We start from the raw sequence: 26,407 nt of genomic DNA, 5'->3' as shown, positions 1-26,407 counted from the left end.
TAATAGCCTCAAAAACAGTAAGATATTTAAGAATACATTTAACCAAAACGGTGAAAGATCTGTACACTGAAAACCGTAAGATACTGATGAAAGATACTGAAGAAAATACAAATAAGTGGAAAGATATTTTGCCCTCATGGATTAGAATTAATAGTAAAATATCCATACTACCCAAAGCCATTTATAGATTCAATGCAGTCTCTATCAAAATCCAATGGCGGGGCACCTGGGTGGCTCAGTCGTTTGAGCATCTGCCTTTGGCTCGGGTTGTGATCCCAGGGTCCTGGGATCGAGCCCCACTTCGGGCTCCTGGCTCAGTGGGTAGCCTGCTTCTCCCTCTCCCTCTCCCCCTGCTCATGCTCCTCTATCTCTCTGTATCTCTGCATCTCAAATGAATGAATAAAAATCTTTTAAATAAATAAATAAAATCTAAAAAAAATCCAATGGCATTTTTCACAAATAGAAAAAACAATCTTAAAATTTGTATGGAACCACAAAAGACCCTGAATAGCCAAAGCAATCTTGAGAAAGTAGAATAAAACTTGAGGTATCACACTTCCTGATTTTAAACTATGTTACAAAGCGATAGTAATCAAAACAGTATAGAACTGATGTAAAAACAGATACATAGACCAATGGAGCAGAATCAAGAGCCCAGAAAGAAACCCATGCATATACAGTCAACTAATATTTGACAAAGGAGCCAAGAATACTCAACGGGTAAAGGATAGTCTCTTTAATAAATAGTATTGGGAAAATTGGATATTCTCATGTAAAAGAATGAAACTGGACCCCTATCTTTCACCACTCACAAGCATTATTTCAAAATGGATTAAAGACTTAAATATAAGACCTAAAACTGTAAAATTCCTGGAAGAAACAGGAAGCACTTTGACATTGGTCTTGGCAATGATTTTTTGGATATGACACTAAAAGCACAAGCAACAAAAACAAACATTAACAAGTGGGACTATATCAAACAAAAAAACTTCTGCACAGCAAAAGGAACAAACAACAAAATGAAAATGCAACTTATGGAATGGTAGAAAATATTTGCAAACTATCTGTCAGATAAGGGGTTAATATCCAAAATATATAAGGAACTCAAATAACTCAATAGCAAAAAAGCAAATAATCTGATTTTTTAAAATGGGCAAAGGATCCAAATAGACACTTTTCCAAAGCCTACCGATGGCCAATACATACATGAAAAGGTGCTCAACATCACTAGCCATCAGGAAATGCAAATCAAAATGACAGTATCACCTCACACCACACAACAGTGAGAATGGCTATTATCAAAAAGAAAAGAGATAAGTGTTAATGAAGATGTGGAGAAAAGGGAACCCTTGTGCACTGCTGTTGAGAATGCAAATTGGTAGTCACTATAGAAAACAGCATGAAGCTTCTTTAGGAAATTAGAATAGAACTATCATAGGATCCAGCAATCCCATTTCTGGGTATATATCCAAAGGAAATGAAATCACAGTATCTGCAACCCCACATTTTCAGCAGCATTATTCATGATAGCCAATACATGAAAACAACCTAAATGTCCATTGATGGATGAATGAATAAAGAAAATGTAGTGTAATAAAAAAGAAGGAAATCCTGCCATTTGTGATAACATGGATGAAGCACAAAGGGCATTATGCTAAGTGAAATAAGTCAGAAAAAGACAAATAGTGTATGATCTCACTTATGTGAAATCTAAAAAAAACAAAACTCATAGAAACAAAGTAGACTGGTGGTTGGCACGAGTTGGGGGAGGAGGGTGAGGGAGATGTTGGTCAAAGGGTTATTAACTCCAGTTATGAGTAAGCTCTGGGGATCTAATGTACAGTATGGTGACTGTAGTTAACAATACTGTATCATACACAGTTTACCCTGAACAAGGCAGGGTTAGAGGTGCTGACCCCTGCACAGTCAAAAATCTGTATATAACTTTGACCCTTCCCACTGTTGACTGAAGCCTTACCGATAATATAAACAATTGATTAACATGTATTTTGCAGGGTGCCTGGGTGGCTCAGTCGTTAAGCGTCTGCCTTCGGCTCAGGTCATGATCCCAGGGTCCTGGGATTGAGCCCCGCATCGGGCTCCCCGCTCAGCGGGAAGCCTGCTTCTCCCTCTCCCACTCCCCCTGCTTGTGTTCCCTCTCTCGCTGTGTCTCTCAAATAAATAAGTAAAATCTTAAAAAAAACAAAAACATGTATTTTGCATGTTATATGTATTATACACTCTATTCTTGGAATAAACTAAGCTAGAGAATAAAAAATGTTAATAATGAAAAATACAAAAGTCCGCATATAAGCAGACCCATACAGTTCAAACACATGTTGTTCATGGGTCAACTATATCTGAAAGTTGCTAAGAGTAGATCTTAAATGTTCTTACCACACACACACAAAATGTGGAGTGATAGCTATGTCAGCTAAACCTATTATGTAGTCATTTCACAATATAAACATATACCAAATCATCACATTTTACATCTTAAACTTACACAATGTTATGTCAATTATAGCTCAATAAAGCTGGAAAAAAAAATGAAGAACTTACAACACCCCCCCTCCCCCCACAACACACACACACACACACGCAGAAAAAAACTGTTATTTTCAGATCTTGGGAGAACCCTGTACCCTAAATGTGACTGGGGAGCTTGCCCACTACATGTATCCATTCCAAAATACTAGTTTCTGTGTCAGAATATGTATCTGGCCAAATGTTTCAAATCTTAACATAAAAAAGTTACGGGAAGTTTAATAAAGGGAATTTCATTGGAGAAGTTCATCCTCAGAAACACAAAAGCGAATTGAAATATTTCATTAAAATTTTGGTTTCTGGGGTGCCTGGGTGGCTCAGTCAGTTAAGTGTCTGCCTTCGGCTCAGGTCATGATCCCAGGGTCCTGGGATCGAGCCCCACATCAGGCTCCCTGCTCAGCAGGGAATCTGCTTCTCCCTCTGCCCCTGTCCCTGCCCCTGCTCTCTCTCAAATAAATAAATAAAATCTTTTTTTTTTTTTTTTAGGATTTTATTTGACAGAAAGAGACACAGCGAGAGAGGGAACACAAGCGGGGAGTGGGAGAGGGAGAAGCAGGCTTCCCGCTGAGCAGGGAGCCCGATGCGGAGCTCGATCCCAGGACCCTGGGACCATGACCTGAGCCAAAGGCAGACGCCTAACAACTGAGCCACCCAGGTGCCCCAAATAAGTAAAATCTTAAAAAAATAAGTAAAATTTTGGTTTCTGGGTACAGAAACAGAAAGAGTCTGGCTTTTTCAAAGAGGCTATGAGAAGTCACTAATGGATCCTAAGCAGGAGGGGTAACAAAGCCACTTCACATTTTAGAAAGACTGTCCTGACAGCAGTGCATAAGGTGCTTGAGGGGTCATTACAGTGAGAAGACCCAGCTATAGTGCAGGGGAGCAGGGGACAAACAACGGTCTGGAATAGGCACAGTGGGAAAGGACAGAAAAAGGGTTAAGAACTCTTTGGGAGAGAGAATTGAGGACGTCAGACCCCTTCCTAGCTGCTAACACCCAACTCTGAATAAGGATGCCTGTCCTCCTAACTAGACTGGCCAGTATCCTCCATCCATTGATGCCTTTAGTCTGAAAGGAAGACAATCGGGTCCCTAGGAGCCCCCTCTGACCCCGCAGGCACAAGTAGGAAGATGTTTTAGAAAATACTTTATTTTCTGAGTGGCAGCCCCACCCCCCCAAACACATACACACACATACACTCTTTGTCTTCATCACATTTCCAAAAGGGACCATGTGTCAAGATGTCATCCATCTCCAGACATCTGACTCACACAGAGAAGAGATGGGGAGGGGCCCATTACATACATCAAGCTAACAAAACACTCCTTTCACTGCTTCTGCTCAATCTAGAAGACTCGGCCTGAAATTATTTTAAGATTTTCTGTTATTTGCAATGTTATGGAAAAGTAAATTACTGACATTCACAAGGTGATAATCTGTAAAGAACAAGTTTGTTTTCCTTTTTTAATTTAGGATCTTATTAGCAATACATCAGCATCATTAATAGAAAAAAACACTGTTGACACAGAAACTCAAAAAACCAGCCATTAAGAAAATAATGTAGTAATCAACGACTATGAGAGAAAATGGGTCCTCTCATTTGATTCTACTGGCAAGCCCAGGTTTATCCTGAACTCTGAGAGACTGTCCTGAGTGGATGATGAAACATTCAAGTAAAAGGTAAGGAGTTATAAGTGTGAGTTTCTGAGGGATACTGCCTCAAAAGAAGTTCAGGGGTAGCCACAGTCCTCCAGTTTACTCCAATGTTGGGACGTTTCTGGGACGACCAGCATAGTTTCCTTTTGAGGAGTTCTGACAATCCATCAGCCTCAGGATTCAGGTCTTATAAAACGTTCTTCCATGTTAAAAAAGACTTTGTTCCACAGGAATAAGTTTTTCATCGCTTCTCCAGCTTCTTGTACTTGGCTTCTGCCAGGGAGAAAGGGGGGAAATTAAATCTTTAAAACCAGCTCTTACAAAAATCTTTTTAGTCAGCGTTTCCAGGCAAATTCAACATTATCTATTACATTAAAAAAATATATATATATTGCCTTCAATCTCATAATCTGTCCAAACTGGGTCTAAATTGGAGGCACACCACAAACGTTAACTATCATATTAGCTAAGGACAGATATTTAGTTATCAATCATCGACGTGCACAACCTAACATAAGGAGTCAAACACACACGCCCACCCACACACAAATTAAGAAGTTCACTGAAGTTCTAACCCTGTCAATAGCACCTGCTCAGACATCGCCACCAGGAGTAAGCAGATCTACCGGCACTGGAGTCACGGGGAACCTTACTAAGCACAGGAAATTGCTTCTCCAGGCACTGTCCCCGGCACTCTCGGGGAGCCAGACTGGAACTCTCTGAAAGTACAAATCTATTTTTCCCCTTTTATTTTCTTATTCCTATACCTCGCTATAGGAAAGCAATTTTGAAAGACACAGATTTAAAAGACCATCAAATAAGCCTCTTAATGTGATAGATTATCTTTTTCTTTAAAACCTTGAAAAAAACAAAATGAACCAAAACAAACCTTGAAAGCATCTGGTACAATGCCTTCTATATAGTAAGGTTCACCACTTAGTGAATTTAATTGCGGACAATGAAACTGTTATTCACCACTCATGCCACATCTCATTCTGTTACAGACCTCTCTCCTGAAGTAGTCAACAGTTGTCCATGATGAAAATAAAATAATCTGTAAATTATATCTAGGATAAAGACAACTTCCTTGTTTTTAATCATGGATGTAAGAGCCAGAGCCAGTTAGCAAGCCATCAACAATATAAGTACCAGTTTCCTCCTTAAAGGAAAAGTAATCCTTCAAGAAAACTCTTGATTGACTTTTCTATTTTTTAAGACATATGTATTTACATTACTAAAGATGCTTCAGCTTGCTGAACCACAATTTTAAGAGCTTGAGCTTTGTGATCAAACAGACCTGGTTTGGAATATAGCTCTTTCACATGCTAGCTTGTATCCTTCTGCAAGTTATTTAACCCCTTCGACCAGTTTCCTCCTTCAAAGAATGGGGATAAAAATCACATACTTATCTCACAGATTACTGGGAGGATAAAAAGCGTAAAACATGTAAAGCCCTAAGAACAGTGCCTGATATGTATCATTGAGTACTCAGGAAATAGTATTTTTATTACTACTACTACTACTATTAAAAAATTACTCTCACTAGGTTTTTGTGAAGCTTAATTAAAATAGATCATCATAGGTGCACCATAAATGTTAACTATCCTATTAGCTAAGGTCATACTGGGGGGCAGGGTACTCTCATTAATCAAAACAGAAATAAAAATGGTTACCCAGTTTTTTTGAATATGCATCCAACTTGTAGGCTGCCTGCTCAAGAGCCGCTACTTGCTCTTCAATTACGCTGATCTGATCCAGATAAGGCTGCAGTCCAGCATCTTTGAAAACAAAGACAGACCACATGTTCATACAGCCTCAACACAGAGTATAGAAAAGAGTAAGGAGTAGGAAAGTAAAAATGCTAGTGTCCCTCCAGCTCTGCCCAATACACACTAGGTGGGGGGACATGATTCTGATCACTCGCAGGACAAACACTAGCAGATCAGGCAGAACTGTGACCTCAACAAAGCAAGTCTCTCTCATCCACTAATTTTCCTCTCTTTTAAATTCCTTGATCCTCAAGCAATCTTTCCATTACTGATTCAGTTTCTTGAGTAATCCCGTACCAAGAATACCAAAATTTGTGTTCCCTAGAGATAGGGAACACAAATATAAGTCAATGGAAAAATATATTCTACCAGTCTAAATTAGCATTTTCCATTTATAGATGTTCTGGTTTTCTGCTTATAGAGTAGTCCTTTAAGAATTCCACTGTTAAATAAATTCACTAAAATCTGACTACTCTTTCTCCCCCTTCTCCCTTTTCAGGAATAAACTGATCACATCAAGATTCAGAAGCAGAAATAACCATACCAAAATATGCTAATCCTCAAAATGGAAGAAATTCTCCATAACTTTGTAATGCACTTTTACAGAATGAGCTCCCTAAGGACAGGTGCCATGTTCCCTCCACTTCTCCACAACCCCAAGCACAAAAGAACACTAAATACAAACATGTTTAATTATAAAAATCATTACTTACATTTCTGGTTTAAGTCCTTTAAGTTTCTACTAATGTTTATAGCAATATCTTTCATTTCAAGATACTTCAGGCTGGTTAGTTTATTCATATTTTCCAGGAGCTTATAGTCTTCGCTGGTGGCTTTAAAATAAACAGAAGATGTGATACCTTTAAGATTTGTCACAGATCACTGGAATGTGGAATCATAGGCCAAATGGTAGTTCAAGACAGGATGCAGTGAATGTCAAAGGAGCAGGCCACTACTGATTTATGACATTTATACTCAGCCTGTATACTCTGTGTCTAAGTAGAAACTCAGGTAATAATTAGCAAACTATTTAAACCAAATAAGATCCAGAGACTTCAGAACCTTTGTTAAAAAGGAAAATAATAAATTCATGTCCTGGGGCGCCTGGGTGGCTCAGTTGGTTAAGCATCTGCCTTCGGCTCAGGTCATGATCCCAGGGTCCTGGGATCGAGCCCGGCATCGGGCTCCCTGCTCAGCGGGAAGCCAGCTTCTCCCTCTCCCACTCCCCGCTGTGTTCCCTTTCTCTCTGTCAAATAAATAAATAAAATCTTTAAAATTTTTTTTAATTAAAAAAAATAAATTCATGTCCTAAGAAAAGAGAAGGTGACATAGTATTGGTATTTCTATGGTATGATAACATGTAATCTGGAGGACTGCATCATAAATACATATAAAATCAACCAGGAACCATTTCTTAGTAACTCATTTATTACTGTGTGATTCTATATTGCATTTTATGCACTCCTTCTCATATCCTTTGTTCCCTTCCCCATCCCTACTCAAAGCAAATGGCTTCTCCTCCAATTTTCCTGAAAAGTGGAAAATTCCACCTACATGAGCTGCCTCAACCTTTCTGCCTCACTTCAAAACTTCTCTGTACCTTTCTATCTTCCCAAGAGGCAGGAGTGCTCCTCTTCTTGCCAAGACAACTTCTCCTGTGCTCTTGTTTCCACTTCTTCAGGGCCTCTTTTTCAATCATCTCCTTTCCCTGGCATTTCCAAATTCTCTATCCTGGCAGTTTCCTCACTATCTAGAAATATATTCAGGTTTCTCTCCAGCCCAAAAGCACTCTCTCTTCTGCTACACCTACATCATTTGCTCAGTAAAGCAAAGGAGCTTCACTGCTAACCCTTTTGAAAGACCAGCTCATATTCACTGCCTCCTCCTCCTCACCATTCACTCATGTAAACCCTTGCAGCCTGGCCTTTGCCCCCACCATCCAGGGAAATTACATGCTCCAAGGTCATCGGTGCTCTCTGAAGCACCAAATCCACAGCGGCGTTTTCTCAGCTATTATGCTCCCCAACCTCTCCATAGTACCTGACACAGTGAGCTCCCTCTTTTCACAAAATGCTCATTTCCCTTGGCTGCCACGTCATCATATTACCCTGATTTTCTCATCTCTTTCAATCCACTCTTTGTAGGTTTCTATGCTAGATCCTTTCTCATTCATCCTTAACTATCACTTCCCAATTTTTTCTCAGCTGTAACCCAACTGATGTTTACATGGGTGACACATTCCTATGGGCATTCCCAGGGTGATGCTAGCTTCCTTTCAAACTCAAAAAAGCATTTGTACAAGTAAGAATGACAATCACAGGGAATTACATTCTGTCTAAATCAATTTTGTGATAAGTAAATCATTTGTAAACCTAGGTACTTTAAGAACCGTTGTTAGAAAAAATTAATTGCCCTATTCAAGCATTCACTGAGATGATAGTTGAGGCCCTCAGCTACCCCTAAGCACATCCCTGCCAATCTCATCCTGCAGAGCCTTGACTCACACCGCTGTGCAGGTGACTCCCAAATCAGTCTCCCCTGCTCAGATCACTCTCTGAGCTCAGAACTCAAAAGTGCAAGTCACCTGAGTGTCCTGATAATATCTAAAATCAGCCAAGCCAAAACCAAAAATATTTTTTACACTAAACATGGTTCTGCTTTCCCACTTGCCTATTTTAGATGATGGCACCATCAGTTTAAAACCTAGAACACCTCTTAAGCTGCTCCCATCCCTCCAAAGGCACTTCAACAAGTCCTATAAATTCCACTTCTGTGATATTCTTGCAGACATGCTCTCCTTTCCATTTCTTTTACTACCACCCTGTCACTGACCATCATCATTACTCTTCATTCGAAATCTTGCTCATGTGTCTGACCTCTCTCCTCCATAACCATACTCGGCCAGCAAATTAGTCTCTCTAAAAAAAAAACAAGGGTCACACTTTAATACCTAGGAGTCTGCAAGATCATGTAAATGAATGAAGTAAGCCAGGTGTTTGCATGTTAAAAACGTAAGATTATTCACTTCCACAAAAAAATATGCTCTCTCCCATTTCTTAGAACACACAGTCATCTCACCTATAATTTACTTTACCAACTTGGATAGAAATCTTGGTCCAGAAAATCATTTCTCTACCACTACTAAAAAAAAAAAAAAAAAAAAAAACACTGTAAGAACAGTGATAAAGGGCAACTTCCCAGATCCCAGTAAAAGGGAGAAAAAAGAGTGGTGGGGACACACTGCATTGCACTAGGCCATTTAGAGGAGACAGCTGCTCAGCTCTAGTCAATCGCAGCATCACAAGAATGGGGAACTAGTATTGCCAAATCTTTGGAATTTTTAAAGAGAAGCCAAAAATCTAGATTTTGTCACTTGGTTTCTCTTGTTCAGAAATAACTAAAAAAACTGATCAGACTGATAGAGCCTCACAAGCCCTCCCACTCTGCATCAGGCATTTTCTCATTATTTCTGGTTCCCAAATTTAGCTCACAGCAATTTCCTGGGGAAGTGAAACAATGCTTATGAGAGGCCACACAGGACCAAACTTCACTTTTTGGACCTTTCTCCACACACAGTCATGTGTTCACCTGGAAATACACAATGAACCCAAAACTAATCATGTCCCCAAGTGTGGGTCACCAAATCCTCAGACCAACCTAGTAGGTTCCTAAATCTGGTCACTCTCCATTTCCCAATTTCATTTCTCTTTGCCCTAGTAAATACATCTGCTTTAAGGGAACAAACTGCTTGCTTATACCCCTCACTCACCAATCGTTTCCCCCCTTTTTGGTCAGTCATTCCCTTCACAATCCTGCTCAAAATACACCTCCCTCCAGGAAGCACTTCTTGATGAATTCTTTTTTTGTCTTCTCATACTTAGTCTACACTACCCAGGCTTGCAGTTATATTAGGTATTTTTATGTATTTCTGAAATTAGCTAGTGAATTTCTCCAGGGAAGGAATGGACCTTCTTCTTTCCCATTCATAACCTTCCCAAACTTCCAACAGGCACATTTCAGGGCATGGGGAGTGTTGGGGAGGGAGCCACAGACTGATGCTACTAACGCACCTCACAGCTCCCAGAGCCAAACTACAGCTCCAGCGAGTGACGCAGGGCAGTACCCGAATCAGCCCACACCCCGCCTCACCCGTCAGTTCCCCAGTCAGGTAAGCTGCCATTTTGGAGAACATGTCCCGGCAGAGCTCAGTGATGTCAGCCTCAGCCGGCTCCTTTGCTTCCTCAGCTGTCTCCACGGCGGCATCGTCTGAATCAAAGGAGAACGAGTAAGTGTCCCGCCCTACACCGGGTCCTAATCCAGCCACGGCACCCTCTCCCCACATCCCTCCACTTGTCCTCATTCGATCCGGTCGGCTCTATTCTCCATGTGCCATAATTTCAAGTCCCTTACTTTGTCCTTGCCCCACCTGACACGCCAACTCTGCTCCCTTGCACCGGCCCTTGGCTCAGACCGATCCCGTGGCCAAGCCACCCCAGTCCTCAGGTCAGGTGCGCCCCTCCGACCTGCTCGCTCCTGCCAGATGAGCCCCCAGCCTCCTGCTGGACACTTCATCCCCAGCTACTCGACGTACCTCGAACCGGCTCCTCTCTTTGGGTCGCGGAGACACCCTGGGCCGCCGCCGCCGCCGCCGCCGCCGCCGCCGCCGCCATGCCTCGCCCCGCGCTGCTTCCGGTTGTGGGATGCCCGCGCCTGCGCGCCGGCCGTGCCCCGCCCTCCCCGCCCTGGGCTCGCAGCCCCGGGACACTCCCCCTCTCCACTGCGTCTTGCGGCTTACGCTTATGACGAGTAATAACAAAGAGTAAGCTTGAAGCTGAAATTGAAGCTAAGATAAGCTATTGCGAATTGATCCGTTGCCAGCGTCTGGAACCGAGTATGTGCTCATCCCTGTCACTAGTGTAGTAAGACCGACGACCTCTCTGGGATTGTTTTAGCTCTGGTGGCCTACTGACCAAAGTCACAAGGACAGGTTATCCTCTCCCTAGACACTCCCCACCCAGGCTGGTAGTCGTCGCCAAAGACTGCTCAGGGAATCCATGCTTTTGAAGGTAGTCTCATCCAGCCTTTGGGAAGCGTTCATTCATTGATCCCTGAGCCGAAATACTGGCCCTTCCGATGTCTTGGTTAAACAACTCGTTTGCCCCTTTTTCTTGAGCTGCAAGTTGGCCCCTACTTCTCTTCAGCTGATACAGTCTTTCTGGAAGAAAGCTTTGTAACTTTTTACGGCGGAGGATACACTCTGGTTATCTTGATTGCATTTAGCTGCTTCGCAAGTCTCCCAGGTGTATAGAGTGCATGTGATGGGATGGTGAGAAGGGTGGGAGAAGGGAATGGATGAGAAAAAACCACTGGGCAGCAAGGTGCAAAATGAGAAAGAGGTAAAGATTACAGGGGAAGGGAAAAAGGTATACAGTGGGTCTTGGGACACAGACCTACACACCCAAAATCCTAGTGTAGAAGTTTTTAGTCCTGTTCTTATTCTCCATCTCACCCTCTTACCTCCCACACCCTACACCACACACACACACACACACACACACACACACACACACACACACACAAAACCCAGCTACCCCTCATGCCAGTGTAAGGGCTACCTTACTCTCTTCATCCTGAGGACCAGGTCTCCCTAGGTCACTGTCTCCACTCTCTAAATGGTACAGTCATAATGCCATTTCAAATCATTCCTATGAGCCAGAAGTTCTTATTTCAGCACCTTCACATTGTCACGGCTGCCAGTCTACCCCTCCTGGCAGGGATGAGTGTTCCAGCCCAAATACAAGAACGGACGTTCTGGTTTCTCTTCAGACCGCACAAATCTTTTGCCTTTTACCAAATACAAGAATGGTTCACAGCTCCAGCCTCTCTTCTTCCTCCTACAATCCCAGAAGCAAATGCAAAGTCCTGATTTTTCTAAAGACTTTTATTGATAGTCACCAGAGAAACCCATATGTCCTTTGCAAGAATAGTGTCAGAGCCCACCACATTTTATTCCAAAGATCTCTGAATCCTGAAATCATTTCTTTGTCTGATCCTCCTAGGGCTCCATCTATGTCCCTGTTTACAGCCCTGTCAGTTCCCAGTGTTTCGTGGAATGTCGTGAGCAGCCTCCTCAACTGAGCGGTCATGGTCTTTGCCCTGGATGGAGGGGCATTCCAACACCTCTGCAACATTGTAATCTCCACATGTGAGAAAGTTTCCTCTCCTCCAAGGCTTCCCCTTCTCTTTCACCTGGAAACTCTATGAAGACAAGAATTCCATGGGTGCTAGCAGCAGATCTCTAGATGCACAAAGGATAAGACTCACTGGCAAATAGGAAGACATTTAGGGAATGCTGCTCTCTTGGCTTCTACTTTTTTCACAAATCGTGGCTATCCAGATGCCAGGTGCTTAGGGAACATAACCCTCCCTTCCTTTATTCTGTTTGTTATTAACTTTTTTTTTCATCACAGCAGAGCTGAGAGCATAGGGAGTGAGGGGCCCAGTGGCAAGTGTTATCTCAAAGAGCTACACAGAGCTACATGGCTACACACAGAAACATTGAGTCACAAGCCTAAGCATGATACAAGCTACAGGTAGAAACATTGGTTCAAGGGGCTAAACACAGGGTAGGACTCTGCAGTAGCAGTGGAGGGAACTGCTGCCCTAGAAGTGGAGGGCATGTCCTGAGGAGGTCTCTGAGGAGGCAATGAGAGAGGAGGCTGCTGTCTGATGCTTTAGGGCCCCTCCCCCACCACTCTCCTGCCCACGCTGGACTCCCCAGGGGGTTGGAGTCACAGCTGGGGTTGGCTGCAGGTGCTCCCAAATGCCTTGATCTCCCTGTTGGAAGAAAGAGTGACAGGTCATTTGAAGAAGGAATTTGTGTTCCACTTCCTTTCATCTAGAAAATCTGGGTCTGATTCTTCAACCTCAGACAGTCTCCTGGAAGCCAAGGCAGCCCTCAGGCCAGAGCAACCAACTTCAGGCCTTCCCTCCACCCCTTCCCTCCACTGATACAGTGACTGCTGTGAACATGTTGCCCCAGGAGCCTGGAAACAGACTCTTTCAAAAATGGTTTGCTTCCACCCACTGAGTAGAAAAGATGGTAGAGTTCAAATGTGGGGAACCAAGAGGGACCAAGTGAAGGGCCACTCACCAGGCCTGGGGAGGAAGCTAGCTGCCCTTTCCTCTCCAGCATCTTTAGCTTTGAGCCCACAGCATCCACCTGGGACATGACTCCTTCCAGGACAATCTCCAACTGAAGAACTCTCCTTGTGAGTCTGCAGGATTTGAGAGAGACCGAGGGAGCAGAAATATGCATCTGTGGGGCTAAGCGTCTATAGGGGTAGGAGAGCCATTATGGTCTGTGTCTGGATGGGTGCAAGGAAGGTAAGGCCCAGCCTTGTAGGGAGAATTAAAGGGGGGCAGAGGTTCTCCCTGGGCTAGCATGGAAAATCAGAAGGTTGAGAAAAAAGCTCAGGGTAGGACATTACAAACACACTCAGCCCTGGGCCCCTGGCTGCACATACGTGTAGAATTCTTCTCCTGAAACCCAGCCACCTGCTCTGGTAGCCTCTGGACCCGACTCGCCTGGTGGACTACTCACAATGGGCTGGCCCAGGTTCTCAATCTCGGCATTGAGGGCCACCTGATCAGGAAGTCAGAGAGGAGAAGATGACTCTGGGAAGTATCAGCTCTTATTTCATCACCTGCTCTCATGGTCTCCCAGGACCAGGCCCCTGGGCTCCAGTTCATGCATTCCCCTTCCCTCTCAAACTCTAGAGATAATAGGATCAGTGTGGTGGTGCTGGACACAAAGCTGGACCAACCTCTGGGAGAGAATCACCTCCCACAGAAACAAAACATGAGCTCTTGGAAGCCTTTATTAATGAGACCCTCACTAGAAGCCAACTCAGTTTGGGAAAGGAAGAACAGTACCAGAATTCCTGCCAATTTCCCTCCTGCCCTTGATTTTTGGATATACACTGGATAGGGATGAAGCAGGCACAGCAGGGGCAGCTAAGGATCCGAGTTTGAAAGTCCCAAGGCAAGTCCTCAGACAGAATTGTCAGGGATTCTCGGGTAATTGAACCTTTCCCCCTCAGACTTTGTTTCAGAGCAGTGGTTCTCAACCTTGGCTATGCATTGGAATCAACTGGCGAGTTTTTTGAAGTACTGATGTCTGGGTCCCTGACTCCCCCAGAGATTCTGTCTAGGGTATGTGACCTGAGTATGAGGATTATTTGACTCCCCACCCCCACCCCACCAGGGTATTCTAATGTGCAGCAGTTTGAGAACGACTATTCTAGAGGCTTCTTTCCTGTCCATCTATTGAAGGGTTTTCCGTTTGGATTTGTGTTCTGGGTGCGTTGGCAGGGAGGGGAGAGTGAGTGGTTCTCTTTCGCTGCCTCTCCCCCAACCAGCTGGGCTTACCCTCTTCTCCAGGTCCTGTCGCATTTGTTCTTGCTCTTTCTTGTCCAGGATGTGATTCCCATCTTGATCAAACCTGGTGAAGGCAGCTGTGAGCTCAGTGATTTCATGCTCTGCGTGCCTGAGTCTGAGGAAAACAGTATGATGAAATGACTTCTGACTTGCTGTGGTTGTGATCTCTCAATTATGGACTCCCCACTTTTTTTTCCAGACTCTCTGACTCTTGCTCTCTGTGGAAGAATGGGACCACATGGGAAAGCCAGGATCTCCAAGGTCTAGCAATTTTACCCCCAGTAAATTGTTTTAAATCTATGTCTTCCTTCTCTTAGTCCTGCTGGCTAGGTTCGGGCCCTCCTGGTGTTCTATAGGAATTGTTGCAAAATCTCTTTGCCTCTAAATAATCCATCCCCCCACTCCCACCCCACTGGCTTCCCCTTCACTCCCTACCCCTGAAATCCATCCTCTATAATGCAACTAGAGTAATTAATCTTTCTAAAGCGCATGTCTAAATACACCCCTTCTCTGCTTAAAATCCCTCCCAGGCACCCTGTTCTTTGGATAGGATGGTGGTATTCAAGCCCTTTCCCAATGTAGCCCTTGTTCATTACTCTGGTATCATCTCCTGCTATGCCCCACTTTTATTTGATACCTTAGCAATGCTTAGCTACTTATTATTCCGATACATGTTGCTCAACACTTCTATGCCTCTGTATATGCTTTTATCTTTCTTGGAATGGACTTCCCCTGCTTGTCTACATGTAGGCTATTCATCCTCCTGTAGGTATTCATGCATCACCTCTTCCTGGAAGCCTTCCCTTAAGCTTAAAAATAGAATTGAATACTCTCTTTACTTTGTGCTCCCTCTCTTCTAGTCACTTCTTTGTTGAACTTGTTCTGTGATTCAGTTTATTTGCTTACATGTGTATGAGCTCCTGGAGGACAATGCTTTGTCTCATTAATTGTGTGCCCTACTTGGTGCCTGGCTCACAACTGGTGCTCACAATATATTTGTTCAGTGTTTGCTTATATGTTTAACTGGGAAACAGGGATGCTAAGAGAATAGGCCAGTGTTTGTGGGGGAGCACAGTACCAACTACAGAGTTTTGTGGGAGTGAGAAATGTATGTAATGATGAAGAAATTGTATTATTACATTAGTCCTACAAGTTGTTCAGTGAGGTCCAGAATGTTCTAGAACATGGTCAGAGACCTTTAAACCAAGGGCACAATTCTGAAGGTCAGAATCAGAGATATATAGGCCAAAGTCAAAGGCCAAAAGCCAAGGTCAGAGGCCCATAGGCCAACATCACAGGTTTTTAGGCAAAGGGTATATGGTCGAGGGCCAAGGACTTATAGAGCAATATCAGAAGGTTGGATTTCTGGTTGCTCACTCCCTCAAGGTGTTGGTGAAATCCTCAAATTGGATCTCCTGCTCCCCACCCTGCAGGACCTTCTGTGCATCTGAAACCTGCTCCTTCCTCAAACGCAGCCTCAGTAGGGTCTTGTTGTAGCCCTGGAAGGAAAAAGGAAACAGATACCAGTTCCTGCAGCCTTCTCATCATCCCTTGCCCCCTTCCTCACCCACAAGATGCCAAGCTTCCGGGGATAAGTCAAAGCCACACAAGGGTGGGCACAGGGCCCTACACCAGTCAGGAATAGACCAGGACACAGAGCCTTGGACCTGGTCCCTGACACAGATGTGTGGCTCAAGGAGACTGAGTGGTTACCTGTTTCAGGAGGTCAGAAAGTTGCAGCTCATCCTTCTGTCCAGCCAACTCTTCCTTGACCTCTGAATATGTGTCATTGATGATGGCCAGGAACATGTTCTGGAGATAAAGTAGGGACCTGGGTCTTCACCCCCAGACCCACTAACAGCAATGAGCCCACTAACCCTATTAATATCCCAGACACATGTTCTAAAGGAGCCAATGCTTTCAACTGCAGCTCTGCAGCCCACTAACCCCCACATCTCAGGGTCCCCAGAGCCCCGTTCAGCACAGTCCTTTTAGGGGTGGATCAAGCTCCCTCACCCAACTGCTATCCTCACTCAGTTGTTCTGCAGTAACCTGACTACAATGATACCCCATCATATGCAAGAGTTCACCTCCATATAAGGGCTGACCAATCACTGAGAGTATAGTTTTGCTATCTTTATCATATAACCCCAATCTAACCCATCTATCCCTAACCATGATCAAATAAAGAAACCTGCTAGCTTTGTTAAAAAATATTAAACCCAGATCTTTCATAGTCGGCAGAGAGAAAGAGAGACTATAAAGTAATGGTGATAAATAGCCAGAGATTCCTAGAGTAAGGAGAGAATAGATATAGAGGCTTCTAGGTTCAACCACTTCTCTTCATGGGGCACATTTCTCTCCCTTTTCATCCTTGGAAAATAGAGGCTTCGTTTTACTGAGGGAGCCTGCAGATTCCCTTATACTCTGCAAGTTACCTGACTGTGCTGGCAATATTGAGCACATTAGCTAGCTCTCAGGAGACCCAGAGCTCCCCCACCTCATTCTCCACCCGTGATTTGAGACACCCATCTTAATCCTGAGTACAGACCATGGTGGGGGGGCAAAACCTCACCCTCAGGTCCTTTATGTTTCCACCCCTCAAGCTCCCAATTCCCACCTCTCAGAGAGACCCTCACCAGGAGCACGAAGAAGACAAAGAAGACATAGGTGACAAAGTAGGCAGGTCCCAGGATGCGGTTGGCATTGTCAATAGCGTTGTAGTCAAAGTCCCCAAGGATGATCCGGAACTGAGTGAAACTGAGAGACCAGGGTCTGGGCTTCACCCAGAGCCTAACCATAACCCTGACCTCTATTCATACCCCAACCCACTTTCCTAACTGCTGCTCTTTGGTGAACTCAGACCTCTCACTGCACTTCCAACCTGATAGAGAGTGAGGTACAGAAATACTTGAGCACACACACCAGAGATTCTGGAGATTCTCACACAGATGCTTTAAGCACAGACACACACCTGCACACATACACCCAGCTTCCCCAAGGATACACACACCCACAGAGCTGGAGGTTGAGGGCCCAGGGAGGAGTGAAGGGGGCAGGACACACACATGCACTTGATGAAAGTGCTAAAGTTTTCCACTTGGGTTCCAAAAAGCAGGTAGCCAAGTTGGGCATAGGCGAAGAAAACAATGAAGAACATGATGGCGAAGCCCAGGATGTCCTTGGCACAGCGGGCCAGCGTGGAGGAGAGCTGAGTCATGGTTTTGTTGAAGCTGATGTACTTGAATATCTGGAAGTGCCATGTTGAACCAAGTGGTGAGGGAAGAAAAGAGAAAAGCTTTGACTAGTCCACTCCAGGGGCCTATGGAGGTCACCAGAGTTGCCAAACCAGACAAGGAAAATGAGACAAGTACTGAGGAAGGGAGAATGAGTGCCCTGAGGTGTTGCTGGGGGTGAGGGGTCCCAGCGTACCTTGATCCAGGCAAAGAAGAGGTTCACAGCATTCATGTTGTTGTACTGTGTCTGCCAGAAGGCGAGGAACTCAAAGTCAGCATACATGTTTGGCTGCTGCAGGATCTTCCCCATCAGCTGATTCACCTCAAGGGTTCGGAATATGTGGAAGCCCATAGCCACAATGGAGAGCTGTCATCACAGGGGTCAGAGGTGTCAGAGAAGTCGGGATCTCAAGGGAAGTTCAATGATAAGGTCCTAGGGGAGAGCTGGGGTAGGTAAGTCAGGTGGGAAAAAAAATCTTTCCCTTCTGAGTTGTTGACTATTTCAGGTTCAGATGAAACTGAATAGGATGATTGAGGGAATGTCTTAAATCCCAAGGAAAAGGCTTTTATGTAGGTTGTAAAGGATCTTGGAGAACTGGGGCCAAGTAATGTTATTTCTCCCACCACTTCCTAGCCTTGGTCAAGAAATTAATGTATCCTGTTAATAGGAAAAAGATGAAGATGAAGAGGCAAAATATTTTAATAGAAGAAAAGAGAGAAGGTAGGGGTTTCAAAGGGACAGGTCATTAAGGCAAAAGACAGAAGAGAAAATAGCAAGTACATAAAAAAGGCAGTGCCTGGATCACAGGTTAGAGGGAGAAGGCATATGGGAGACAGGGTTTTCCCAGGGGCTGAGCCAGGGGAACATAAGCCTCTGGCTTAGGGAGCTTTTACACAGTGATTTGACCAGAAGTCATAAAGAGGACTTGACGCTCCAAAAGGAAGAACTTGGAGTCCCTAACAGGGTAGATCCCCTTCCTCCTCCTACTATGTCCCAAGTATAAGATACCTGTCCCTCACCAAGATAACCACCAGGTCCAGAATGTTCCAGATGCTGCTGAGGTAACGAAGCCGGTGGATGTGGAGCTCCAGGATCTCCTCTACCACGTAGTAGAAGATAAAGATGCAGAAGATGATTTCACAGCCAATGATAAAGAAGTCCCAGTTGCTGACATAGCGGATCAGCTTAACCGTGCGGATTTGCCAGGATGGGATGGCACCTCCTGTAGCTGGAAACTCCACTACCAGTCTGTGGGAGGAGGGACAGATAACTGGCGAGGCCTGGACTGGGATAGTTCTTCCCATTCCCTCTCCTCCACAACCCCACCATAGGGTACAAGTTTAAGGAAGGGTCTCAATCAGAGAAGAGAACCAGGAACCATGGATGGAGGGAAGATAAGGAAAGGGGACCCACCTCAAAACACAGAAAAGATTGATGTTGGCATTGTAGACTGAGAAGTCGATGAAGACCACTCGAGTGCCCCTGTCTAGCCACAGGCCCTCCTGAAGGTCCTGGAGTGCTTTTGCACTGGCCTGTCGAGATCCTGGAAGGTCCAGATAGTAGCCACCTCCCCTGTAGCTTGTCAACCGACCCCAGTGAGAGGAGCCCCCCAGCTCATCCTGTGAATGGTATGTCCACCTGTCACAGAAGAAGCCATCTGAGCAGAGAGGTCTGAGCCAGTCCAAAAGCTGATCTCCCAAGGCAATGGCAACACTTTATGATTGCCTGGGCTTTACAATTTCACATACATTATATTTACATATCACATATAATATATATTTCACATATATTATCTTGTTTGATACTAACAACTATGTGAGAAAGGAGGGTAAATATTATCCACATTTGAAGATGAGGAATCTAAGACTAAGAGATGTCTGAGATAATGCAGCTAGTTAGTGGCTGAACTGAAACTCAAATATAAATTTCCTGATTTCTCATGATGTTCCCCAAAACTATGGATGGCAAACCCATGCCCACTTTTGACCCCAGACTGAGTAGTCCCCACTAGGGAAACACCTGGCTCACATAATCTAGAAAAGACACTTTCTGTTCTTGTGGTTGTGCACCTGGCTGCTTCACCCCACGATTCTCTGTTCTGTCCACAGATTTCCTCCCTGGGCCCTCCCTTCCTTCCCCTTCTTTCATGTCCTTTCCATCCTTTCCCTCTTTCTTTCCTAATTCTTCATCCATCCTCAACTCCTTGCTGCTTCCCCTATCAGGTCCAAGGGTCAGACTCTTCCAATTACAATTTGTGTAGCAACATCAGTGTTTCATCCATTCTCCATACACCTAAGAACATCTGGGCAAGAAAGGATGCTTTCTCTGGCAGGACTGCCTCCAGAGTAGGGCAAATCTGTGTAGGGAAATGAGTCCAGAGGCTGTGGCTCTGTTTGCTAAGGTACCTTCTCTGTTCCTGAGTGACCCAAACCAAAATCTCCAAACAGTCACAGATGGGACTCAGAGAGATGCCCCCCACCCTCTGCTCCCCTAAGTCTCTTTAAGACTAAGTGGAAATGGTTCCCAAACCTCAGAATGGTGTCAGGCTCGGAGAAGCAAGCCCGGCAACGTTGGTGGGCAGACTCACTCACGCTGTGCCATTGAGAGGCCCAAAGGGGAGCTGCTCTTCCTTGTCTGGAGAGTAGACGTCGTAGCAGCTCAGAATGTCCTCGCGGAAGTCCTCATGCACCACACAGGAGTCATTGCGGACCCTCAGCTGCCGTAGCCTTGGAACCCCCAGCAACAGGTTCTCATAGTAGATGAAGGAGTGGGAGCCTTGGCCCAGGCTCTGGTTGTTGTACCATTTGGTCCAATACAAACTGTCCAGTAGTGGACCCTGGGCAAACTAGACCACAAGCTGGGTTGAGCTTGACCCTGCCTCATCCTGACCTTTATTCTTGGAATGACCTTTGCTTTCACTCCTTGACCCCCCAGGCTTGTCTCTAGGCTGCTTCTGTTGGACTCCAGCTGACCCATGAACCTTGACCAGTTCTTGACCTGATGTGGCCCTACTCTTTATTTAAAATGCATTTTGAAGTTCAGTCTTACCTCTGACTCTCAATACTAGTTTAACTCTGGCTTGACTCCCTGATCATCATCCCTTTATCCTTCATCCCTCTCATCTACCTTCACCTAAACTCCAGTCTGACCCATTGATTCTTGCTTGACCCTTTGACTCAGCCTGGTCCCAGAATGATCTGGTCTCTGGATATGGCCTGGTCTACTGTCTGACATTCCTGAGCCCTGGCCTGTGGCTTTTTGCTTCAGGCCATTGAAAAGGAGAGGGGAGAGGTAGAGGGGATCTCATACTCACATCCCAGAAGTCCGCCATGCTGCTGATGGCCTGGAAGGAGACTCCGGTGTCTGACGGGGTATGTAAGAAGAGCTCGGACATCACTTTGGTGTAATAATAGGCACTGGAGCTTGTCATTCCATAGGTCACTAGAAAACAACCCAAGAGGCTGTGTCCTGCTCACTGTTTCCTATATCCATTCTCCAGAGGAGACAGGAAAGCCCATTTGCCCTGGGGCCAGAGATGCTACCTAGATGGGATCCCATTGGGCCTACCCTCCCCTAGAGTTGTCTGGGGAGGCTAATAAGGCATTGGGGAAACCAGGGAATATCTTAGCCTACAAGGTCTCCTCTTCTCTCAACTTACCTCAGAAGACTGAACTCCACTCAGAAATTGTCTCTTGATATTGTCATTCTGAAAATTCACTTTTCTCTTCCTAAACCAGCTTAACTTCCTAGTTCTTATTCCCCAGAACCAAGATATTTCCACCTTCTGCATCCTTTCATTTGTCTTATATCTATGCCCTTGGGAAATACCTCCGAATTCTGGAATACTCCAAGGCCCTGGCCAAACACCTTACAGTGGAGATGTGGTCTCCTGGACCTGACACCTCTGGCCCCAGGGCATCCTGATGGGCAGAGGTGTCTCCTGATGGAAGGACTCAGAGCATCCCCAGATAAAAAAAAGACCTGAACTTTGCCCTGAAGAACGGAATCTTCCTTAACCACCCTAACCCATACACCCAGTCTAAAGTCAGGCTGTTAGGGAAGCTATAAGTTTTCTAGTTAAAAGGCAGAATTTGAAGAATATAAGCCATTTATTTTATAGATTGTCCCTCAATTTCGCTCTGCCTGATGTTTCCTTAAGTTTAAATTCAGGTTATACCTTAGGCAAAGAATACCCAAAAAGTAATGTGTCCATCTCAGAGCTTCCTATCAGGAGGCACACACTGTCTAATTGTATCATTACTGGTGATATTAACTTTCATCCCTTGTTAAGGCAGCTGTCTTCCAGCCTTCTTCAACGTAAAATTATTTTTCTCTTTGTAATTAATATGTATTTTGTGGGGAAATACTTTGAAATTATGTAAACATCCTATTACTCATCAATCGTTCACCTACTAGTTTTAATATCCAATAATATCTAGTTTTAATGACTTTTACCTGATTATTACTACCATGGTTATCAAGTTGTGATTTTCTCATCCATCATTCCTTCTGCATTTGTTAGTTAGCATTCTCCTTAGGAAGAACTTTTCCTTCTTCCTCATTTAGTTAGTCATTTATATATATCAGCATGAACTCATGGATTCTTGTTTTTTCTATAGTTTATAATTTGTTAGTATTATGATATTGTTACTTAATTTTTTAGCCAAGTCATGCAAGATAAAGAAAGACTAAAGAATTGTTCTAGATTTAAAAAGACTGAAGAAACATAAAAATTAAATGTAATATGTGCATTTAGTTAGGATTAAATCCTGGACAATAGTTTTTTCCTTTTACTATGAAGTCTGTTAGTGGAATAATTGATGAAATTGTAATAAGGTCTGTTCATTAGATGATAGTACTGAATCAATGATAATCTCCTGACTTTAGTAAGATAATTTCCTTATTTTTAGAGTTACATATTAAAGTATTTAGGAGCAACAGGGAATTATGTCTGCAATTTATTCTCAAATAGTGTGTCTGTGTGTGTGTGTGTGTGTGTGTGTGTGTGTGTGTGTGTGTGTGTGTAAAGAGAGAGAGAGAGATTGGGAAAGAGAACACTAAAAGAAATGCAAGCCTGGTAAAATATACATATTTGGGAAATCGGGGTGAAATATATATAAGAATTCTTTGTATTATTCTTGCAGCTTTTCTGTAAGTCTGGAATTACATCAAAAAAATTAAAGTAGGATTTGTCAGTCTCTTGTGAGCAATTCTCTTTAAGAATTTTCCTTTTTAGGGGGGCCTGGGTGGTTCAGTTGGTTAAGCGTCTGCCTTTGGCTTGGGTCATGATCCCAGGGTCCTGGGATGGAGTCCCACGTCGGGCTCCCTACTCAGTGTTGGGCTCCCTGCTCAGTGTCGGGCTCCCTGCTCAGTGGAGAGTCTGCTTCTTCCTCTCCCCCTGCCCTTGCTCTCTCTCTTTCTCTGTCTCTCACACACACACACACACTCTCTCTCTCTCTCGTATGTGCACTCTAATAAATAAAATCGTAAAAAAAAAAATTCCTTTTCAAATTTTGGGTCACATTTGCTCCTACCACCCCTGGAGTTCATCCATAGAAAGAGGAACTGGTGAGTGGTCATAGATTAGGCACAAACAACATTACACTTTTCCAGGGGGAAATCAGCAAAGAAAGAAAACATTATGATTTCACATTTCCCCACTCCACTCTATTAAGTTCAGGAAACAACTTTAATTCTCTCTGATTCAAATCTGTGATTAAATGCCCTTAGTATCTGGAGGACTCATACTCAATTTTTCCAGATCTAGAAAATGGATTGGAAGTCAAGCTTCTGTCTGCTGAGAGCCCACCACAGAGTTAGAAGGATGGTCAGTGTGCTGAATTTTTCCTAAAGCCAAAGGCTGATTAAATTGTTACAGCTTCTGGATGGCCACTAGGTGGTACCCTTTGCTGTATCTTTTTCTCCTCCAATTCTCCAATTCTAAATTACTACTCAGAATTAACTTGCTCTGAACTGGTTGTCAACGATTATGGAGGCATAACATCTTTGATTATTACCCAAGGTAATAAAGACTATGTATTTTGAGAAAAATGATTTCACCTGGTCAAATGCCCCCTGACACTCAGAAATTCAGTATTCTTTGTAACTTTTTAACTGAAGTACATGCAAACAGAAAAGACCAAGAAACTATTTTAAAACTTTCTAAATTAAGGTTTGTGCCTTGTGTAGTACCTATTAAATACCTCCTCTCCACCCAAATACCTTCTATTCCTTGTTAATTCTTATTTCAGCAAATTTTGTACTTTGTCTCAGGAGATCAGGTAGCCACCCCCCCCCCCCCGCCTCTATGAAATTCAAATTACTACTTCTCATACCCCAGATCGATACTTGGTAGAACATATTATCAGTCTACCAACCTGATTATTCTAAAGACACATTTTATATTCATTAAGCAAACATTACTCAAAGTCTAACATGTGTGAAACACTTTGCTGGGTCATTGGTTTCTATCCTTAAAAATGTCTATTGAGAAAGATGTCCCAGAATGAACTTTCTTTTTAGTACATCTTTAACATTTAAAATTGAATTATACAGAATAGAAGCTTTTAATAGTATGCTGACCTACCCTGCTTATGTATGCACTCAGAATGAATTTATTGTTATAGAATGAGCATGAGCTTTGGAGCCAGACTGACCTAGGTTCAAATCCTAGTTCTGTCACTTACAGTATAGACTTGGACTCTGAGTCTCAGATTCCTCATCACTAAATGGGGGAATACAATATCTTTCTTGTAATATTATGAAGATGAAAGATGATGTCTTTAAGAATGCATTGAACAGGGCGCCTGGGTGGCTCAGTTGGTTAAGCGACTGCCTTCGGCTCAGGTCATGATCCTGGAGTCCTGGGATCGAGTCCCGCATCGGGCTCCCTGCTCAGCGGGGAGTCTGCTTCTCCCTCTGACCCCCCCCATGTGCTCTCTCTCTACCATTCTCTCTCTCAAATAAATAAATAAAATCTTTAAAAAAAAAGAATGCATTGAACACAGTGGGTGCTTAACAACTAGTTCTAGTCACCCTATTATATGCTCCTCAGGGGACAAGGACTATGTTTCATTCAATTAGCAAAGTGCCTGGTATTTAATAGTTTCTCAATAAGTGTTTGTTGGGCTGAACCAAAAGTGGAAAAAAACACAAAAAGAGTAGAATGAAATAGATGAATAATTTTCAAAAATAAAGTGTTATGACTCCATATTTGACACATAGCAGCAAAGTCATCCAAATAGTCAAGAATAATTCCTATTTAATAGATGTTGGAAGGAGGTTGGAATGTTCCTCAGTCCAAAGAGAGCAATAAATTCATAGTCTTGGGTAAGAGAAACAAAGCCAGTCCTTAGCTGGCCTAGGGAGCAAGTACAGTTGGCCAGGAATCCTTACACAATATGATGATAGAAATGTTGACAGCACAGCTCAATCTTCCTAATATGAACCATCCAGAATATCAGATGAGTATCAGGCTTAGAGGTTATTGGAGTCTGAACCCAAAATCAGGACAGAGGAAGCCCAGGATTGTGAGATGGAGTGATGATTTCAGCTCCTATGTCTCGTATGTCCCCATCATTATATGATACGGTGACTGCAGCATGCATCAGAATTACTTGGAAGGCCTACTAAAACACAGACTGCTAAGGATGGGGCTCAATAATTTTCATTTCCAAAACATTCCCATGTAATGTTCATGCTACTTGTTCTGGGACCACACTAGAAACACTGCCTTGACCTGTTGCTACATAATCCCACTTGTCTTTGAGTTGTCAAGAAGGCAGGGTGTTTCCCAGTGCCCGTTTCCATGATTCTCATGACTGGAAGTGAGGAAGAAGAAATAACATCTTTCCCAAGAGGCTGTCAGAACCTTCCTTCTGCGATAGGGAGGGATAGGGAAGCTTTTACAAACTACATAGACCTCTTAGAACACCCCCTCTTCACTCCAAGGGAAAAATCACTGAATCTATTGCCCTATGGAGCCACAGGCAGTCTTGGGAGTGGACCACATCCCTCTAGCATATTGTAGGAGAAAAAGACTGAAAACAACTTGTTGATCTTTCCTGCTGTCTCCTTTCCCCCACTCCACCCCATTAATTTCCATTCAGGTAAATCATTTGACTTTACCATGAAGAACCAGCTTGTCTAAGTGGAACACCTGATTCAGAGATTTCTGAATCTGACAGGGACTCAGCGTATCCATTCTACCATCATCCTTCTTCATATCAGGAGAAAGAATAGACCAGAGTAGCCATTTATTACCTCAGAACATCTATTATATGCCCTATGCCAAGTGCTTCACATGCCTATTTCATTTAACCCTACAACAGCACTATATATATATATGTGTGTGCTATTATTATCATCCCTGTTTTCCAGTCTCAAATAGCTGAAGTAACTTGCCCAAGGAGCCAGGATTCAAATGCAAATCTATCTGCTCCCACAGTAAACTAATTCTGTTCTGCTCCTAGGACTGAGCTATATCCAAGGAGTAGAAGTTATAGGAGGAACCATGTAAACTCTATCAAAGGCAGAATTTCCTGACCACTAGTGCTTTCAAATTATGAAATGGACCACTTCACAAACATCCATTTCCTCTCTGAGAGTGTCAGCAAGCCTGCCAGCTGAGGATCACATGAAGGGGGTTCCTGCAAGGGGCCTCCCTGGTTCTTTCCTTTAAGGTCCAGTGAAGGAGTGGAATTGTTCCATTTCAAAAAGCAACACTAGACCAGGGAATGGGTGGGAACTGGAAGGAATCA

The 26,407-nt window shown here is 43.7% G+C and overlaps 2 protein-coding genes and 1 long non-coding RNA gene across 3 annotated transcripts in view; 1 reads left to right on the top strand and 2 right to left on the bottom strand.

Moving 5' to 3' along the window:
- Window positions 1–3,678: 3,678 nt before the first annotated feature.
- Window positions 3,679–10,654, bottom strand: BLOC1S2 (biogenesis of lysosomal organelles complex 1 subunit 2). Its single transcript, XM_028098809.2, has 5 exons — window positions 10,564–10,654; window positions 10,122–10,238; window positions 6,686–6,805; window positions 5,877–5,981; window positions 3,679–4,476 (listed from the first exon to the last, which is right to left on the bottom strand). Exons 1-5 carry the CDS (start codon window positions 10,640–10,642, stop codon window positions 4,445–4,447), a joined length of 453 nt encoding a protein of 150 aa, XP_027954610.1. The 5' UTR covers window positions 10,643–10,654; the 3' UTR covers window positions 3,679–4,444.
- LOC148162151 (uncharacterized) overlaps window positions 10,146–26,407 on the top strand; it is a 50,185-nt gene continuing 33,923 nt past the window's right edge. Inside the window, exon 1 of the long non-coding RNA XR_015767113.1 lies at window positions 10,146–10,257. This is a non-coding gene — a long non-coding RNA (uncharacterized LOC148162151). The remainder of the gene's footprint in view (window positions 10,258–26,407) is intronic.
- The window catches only part of PKD2L1 (polycystin 2 like 1, transient receptor potential cation channel), a 29,182-nt gene continuing 14,716 nt past the window's right edge, over window positions 11,942–26,407 (bottom strand). Inside the window, exons 3-15 of the mRNA XM_028098810.1 lie at window positions 20,962–21,089; window positions 20,240–20,493; window positions 19,062–19,286; window positions 18,668–18,896; window positions 17,844–18,014; window positions 17,480–17,661; window positions 17,051–17,171; window positions 16,125–16,223; window positions 15,789–15,910; window positions 14,403–14,526; window positions 13,499–13,617; window positions 13,126–13,249; window positions 11,942–12,809 (exon numbers count right to left, since the gene is read on the bottom strand). Coding sequence (XP_027954611.1) covers window positions 12,636–12,809; window positions 13,126–13,249; window positions 13,499–13,617; window positions 14,403–14,526; window positions 15,789–15,910; window positions 16,125–16,223; window positions 17,051–17,171; window positions 17,480–17,661; window positions 17,844–18,014; window positions 18,668–18,896; window positions 19,062–19,286; window positions 20,240–20,493; window positions 20,962–21,089 — 2,072 coding nt within the window. The 3' untranslated portion in view covers window positions 11,942–12,635. The remainder of the gene's footprint in view (window positions 12,810–13,125; window positions 13,250–13,498; window positions 13,618–14,402; window positions 14,527–15,788; window positions 15,911–16,124; window positions 16,224–17,050; window positions 17,172–17,479; window positions 17,662–17,843; window positions 18,015–18,667; window positions 18,897–19,061; window positions 19,287–20,239; window positions 20,494–20,961; window positions 21,090–26,407) is intronic.

The sequence above is a fragment of the Eumetopias jubatus genome, unplaced genomic scaffold (assembly GCF_037043125.1).
Source record: "Eumetopias jubatus isolate StellerSeaLion01/CBP00866 unplaced genomic scaffold, mEumJub1_p1.0 scaffold_17, whole genome shotgun sequence".
Classification (NCBI taxonomy): Eukaryota; Metazoa; Chordata; class Mammalia; order Carnivora; family Otariidae; genus Eumetopias; species Eumetopias jubatus.
This window is presented reverse-complemented; position numbering and strand designations above follow the sequence as displayed.

Coding starts and splice junctions, on each gene's coding strand:
- BLOC1S2 (XM_028098809.2), bottom strand. CDS start 10,642: ATGGCGGCGGCGGCGGCGGCGGCGGCGGCGGCGGCGGCCCAGGGTGTC. Junction 10,239..10,563: donor AAGAGAGGAGCCGGTTCGAG/GTACGTCGAGTA, acceptor CCTTTGATTCAG/ACGATGCCGCCGTGGAGACA. Junction 5,982..6,685: donor AAAGGACTTAAACCAGAAAT/GTAAGTAATGAT, acceptor TTGTTTTCAAAG/ATGCTGGACTGCAGCCTTAT.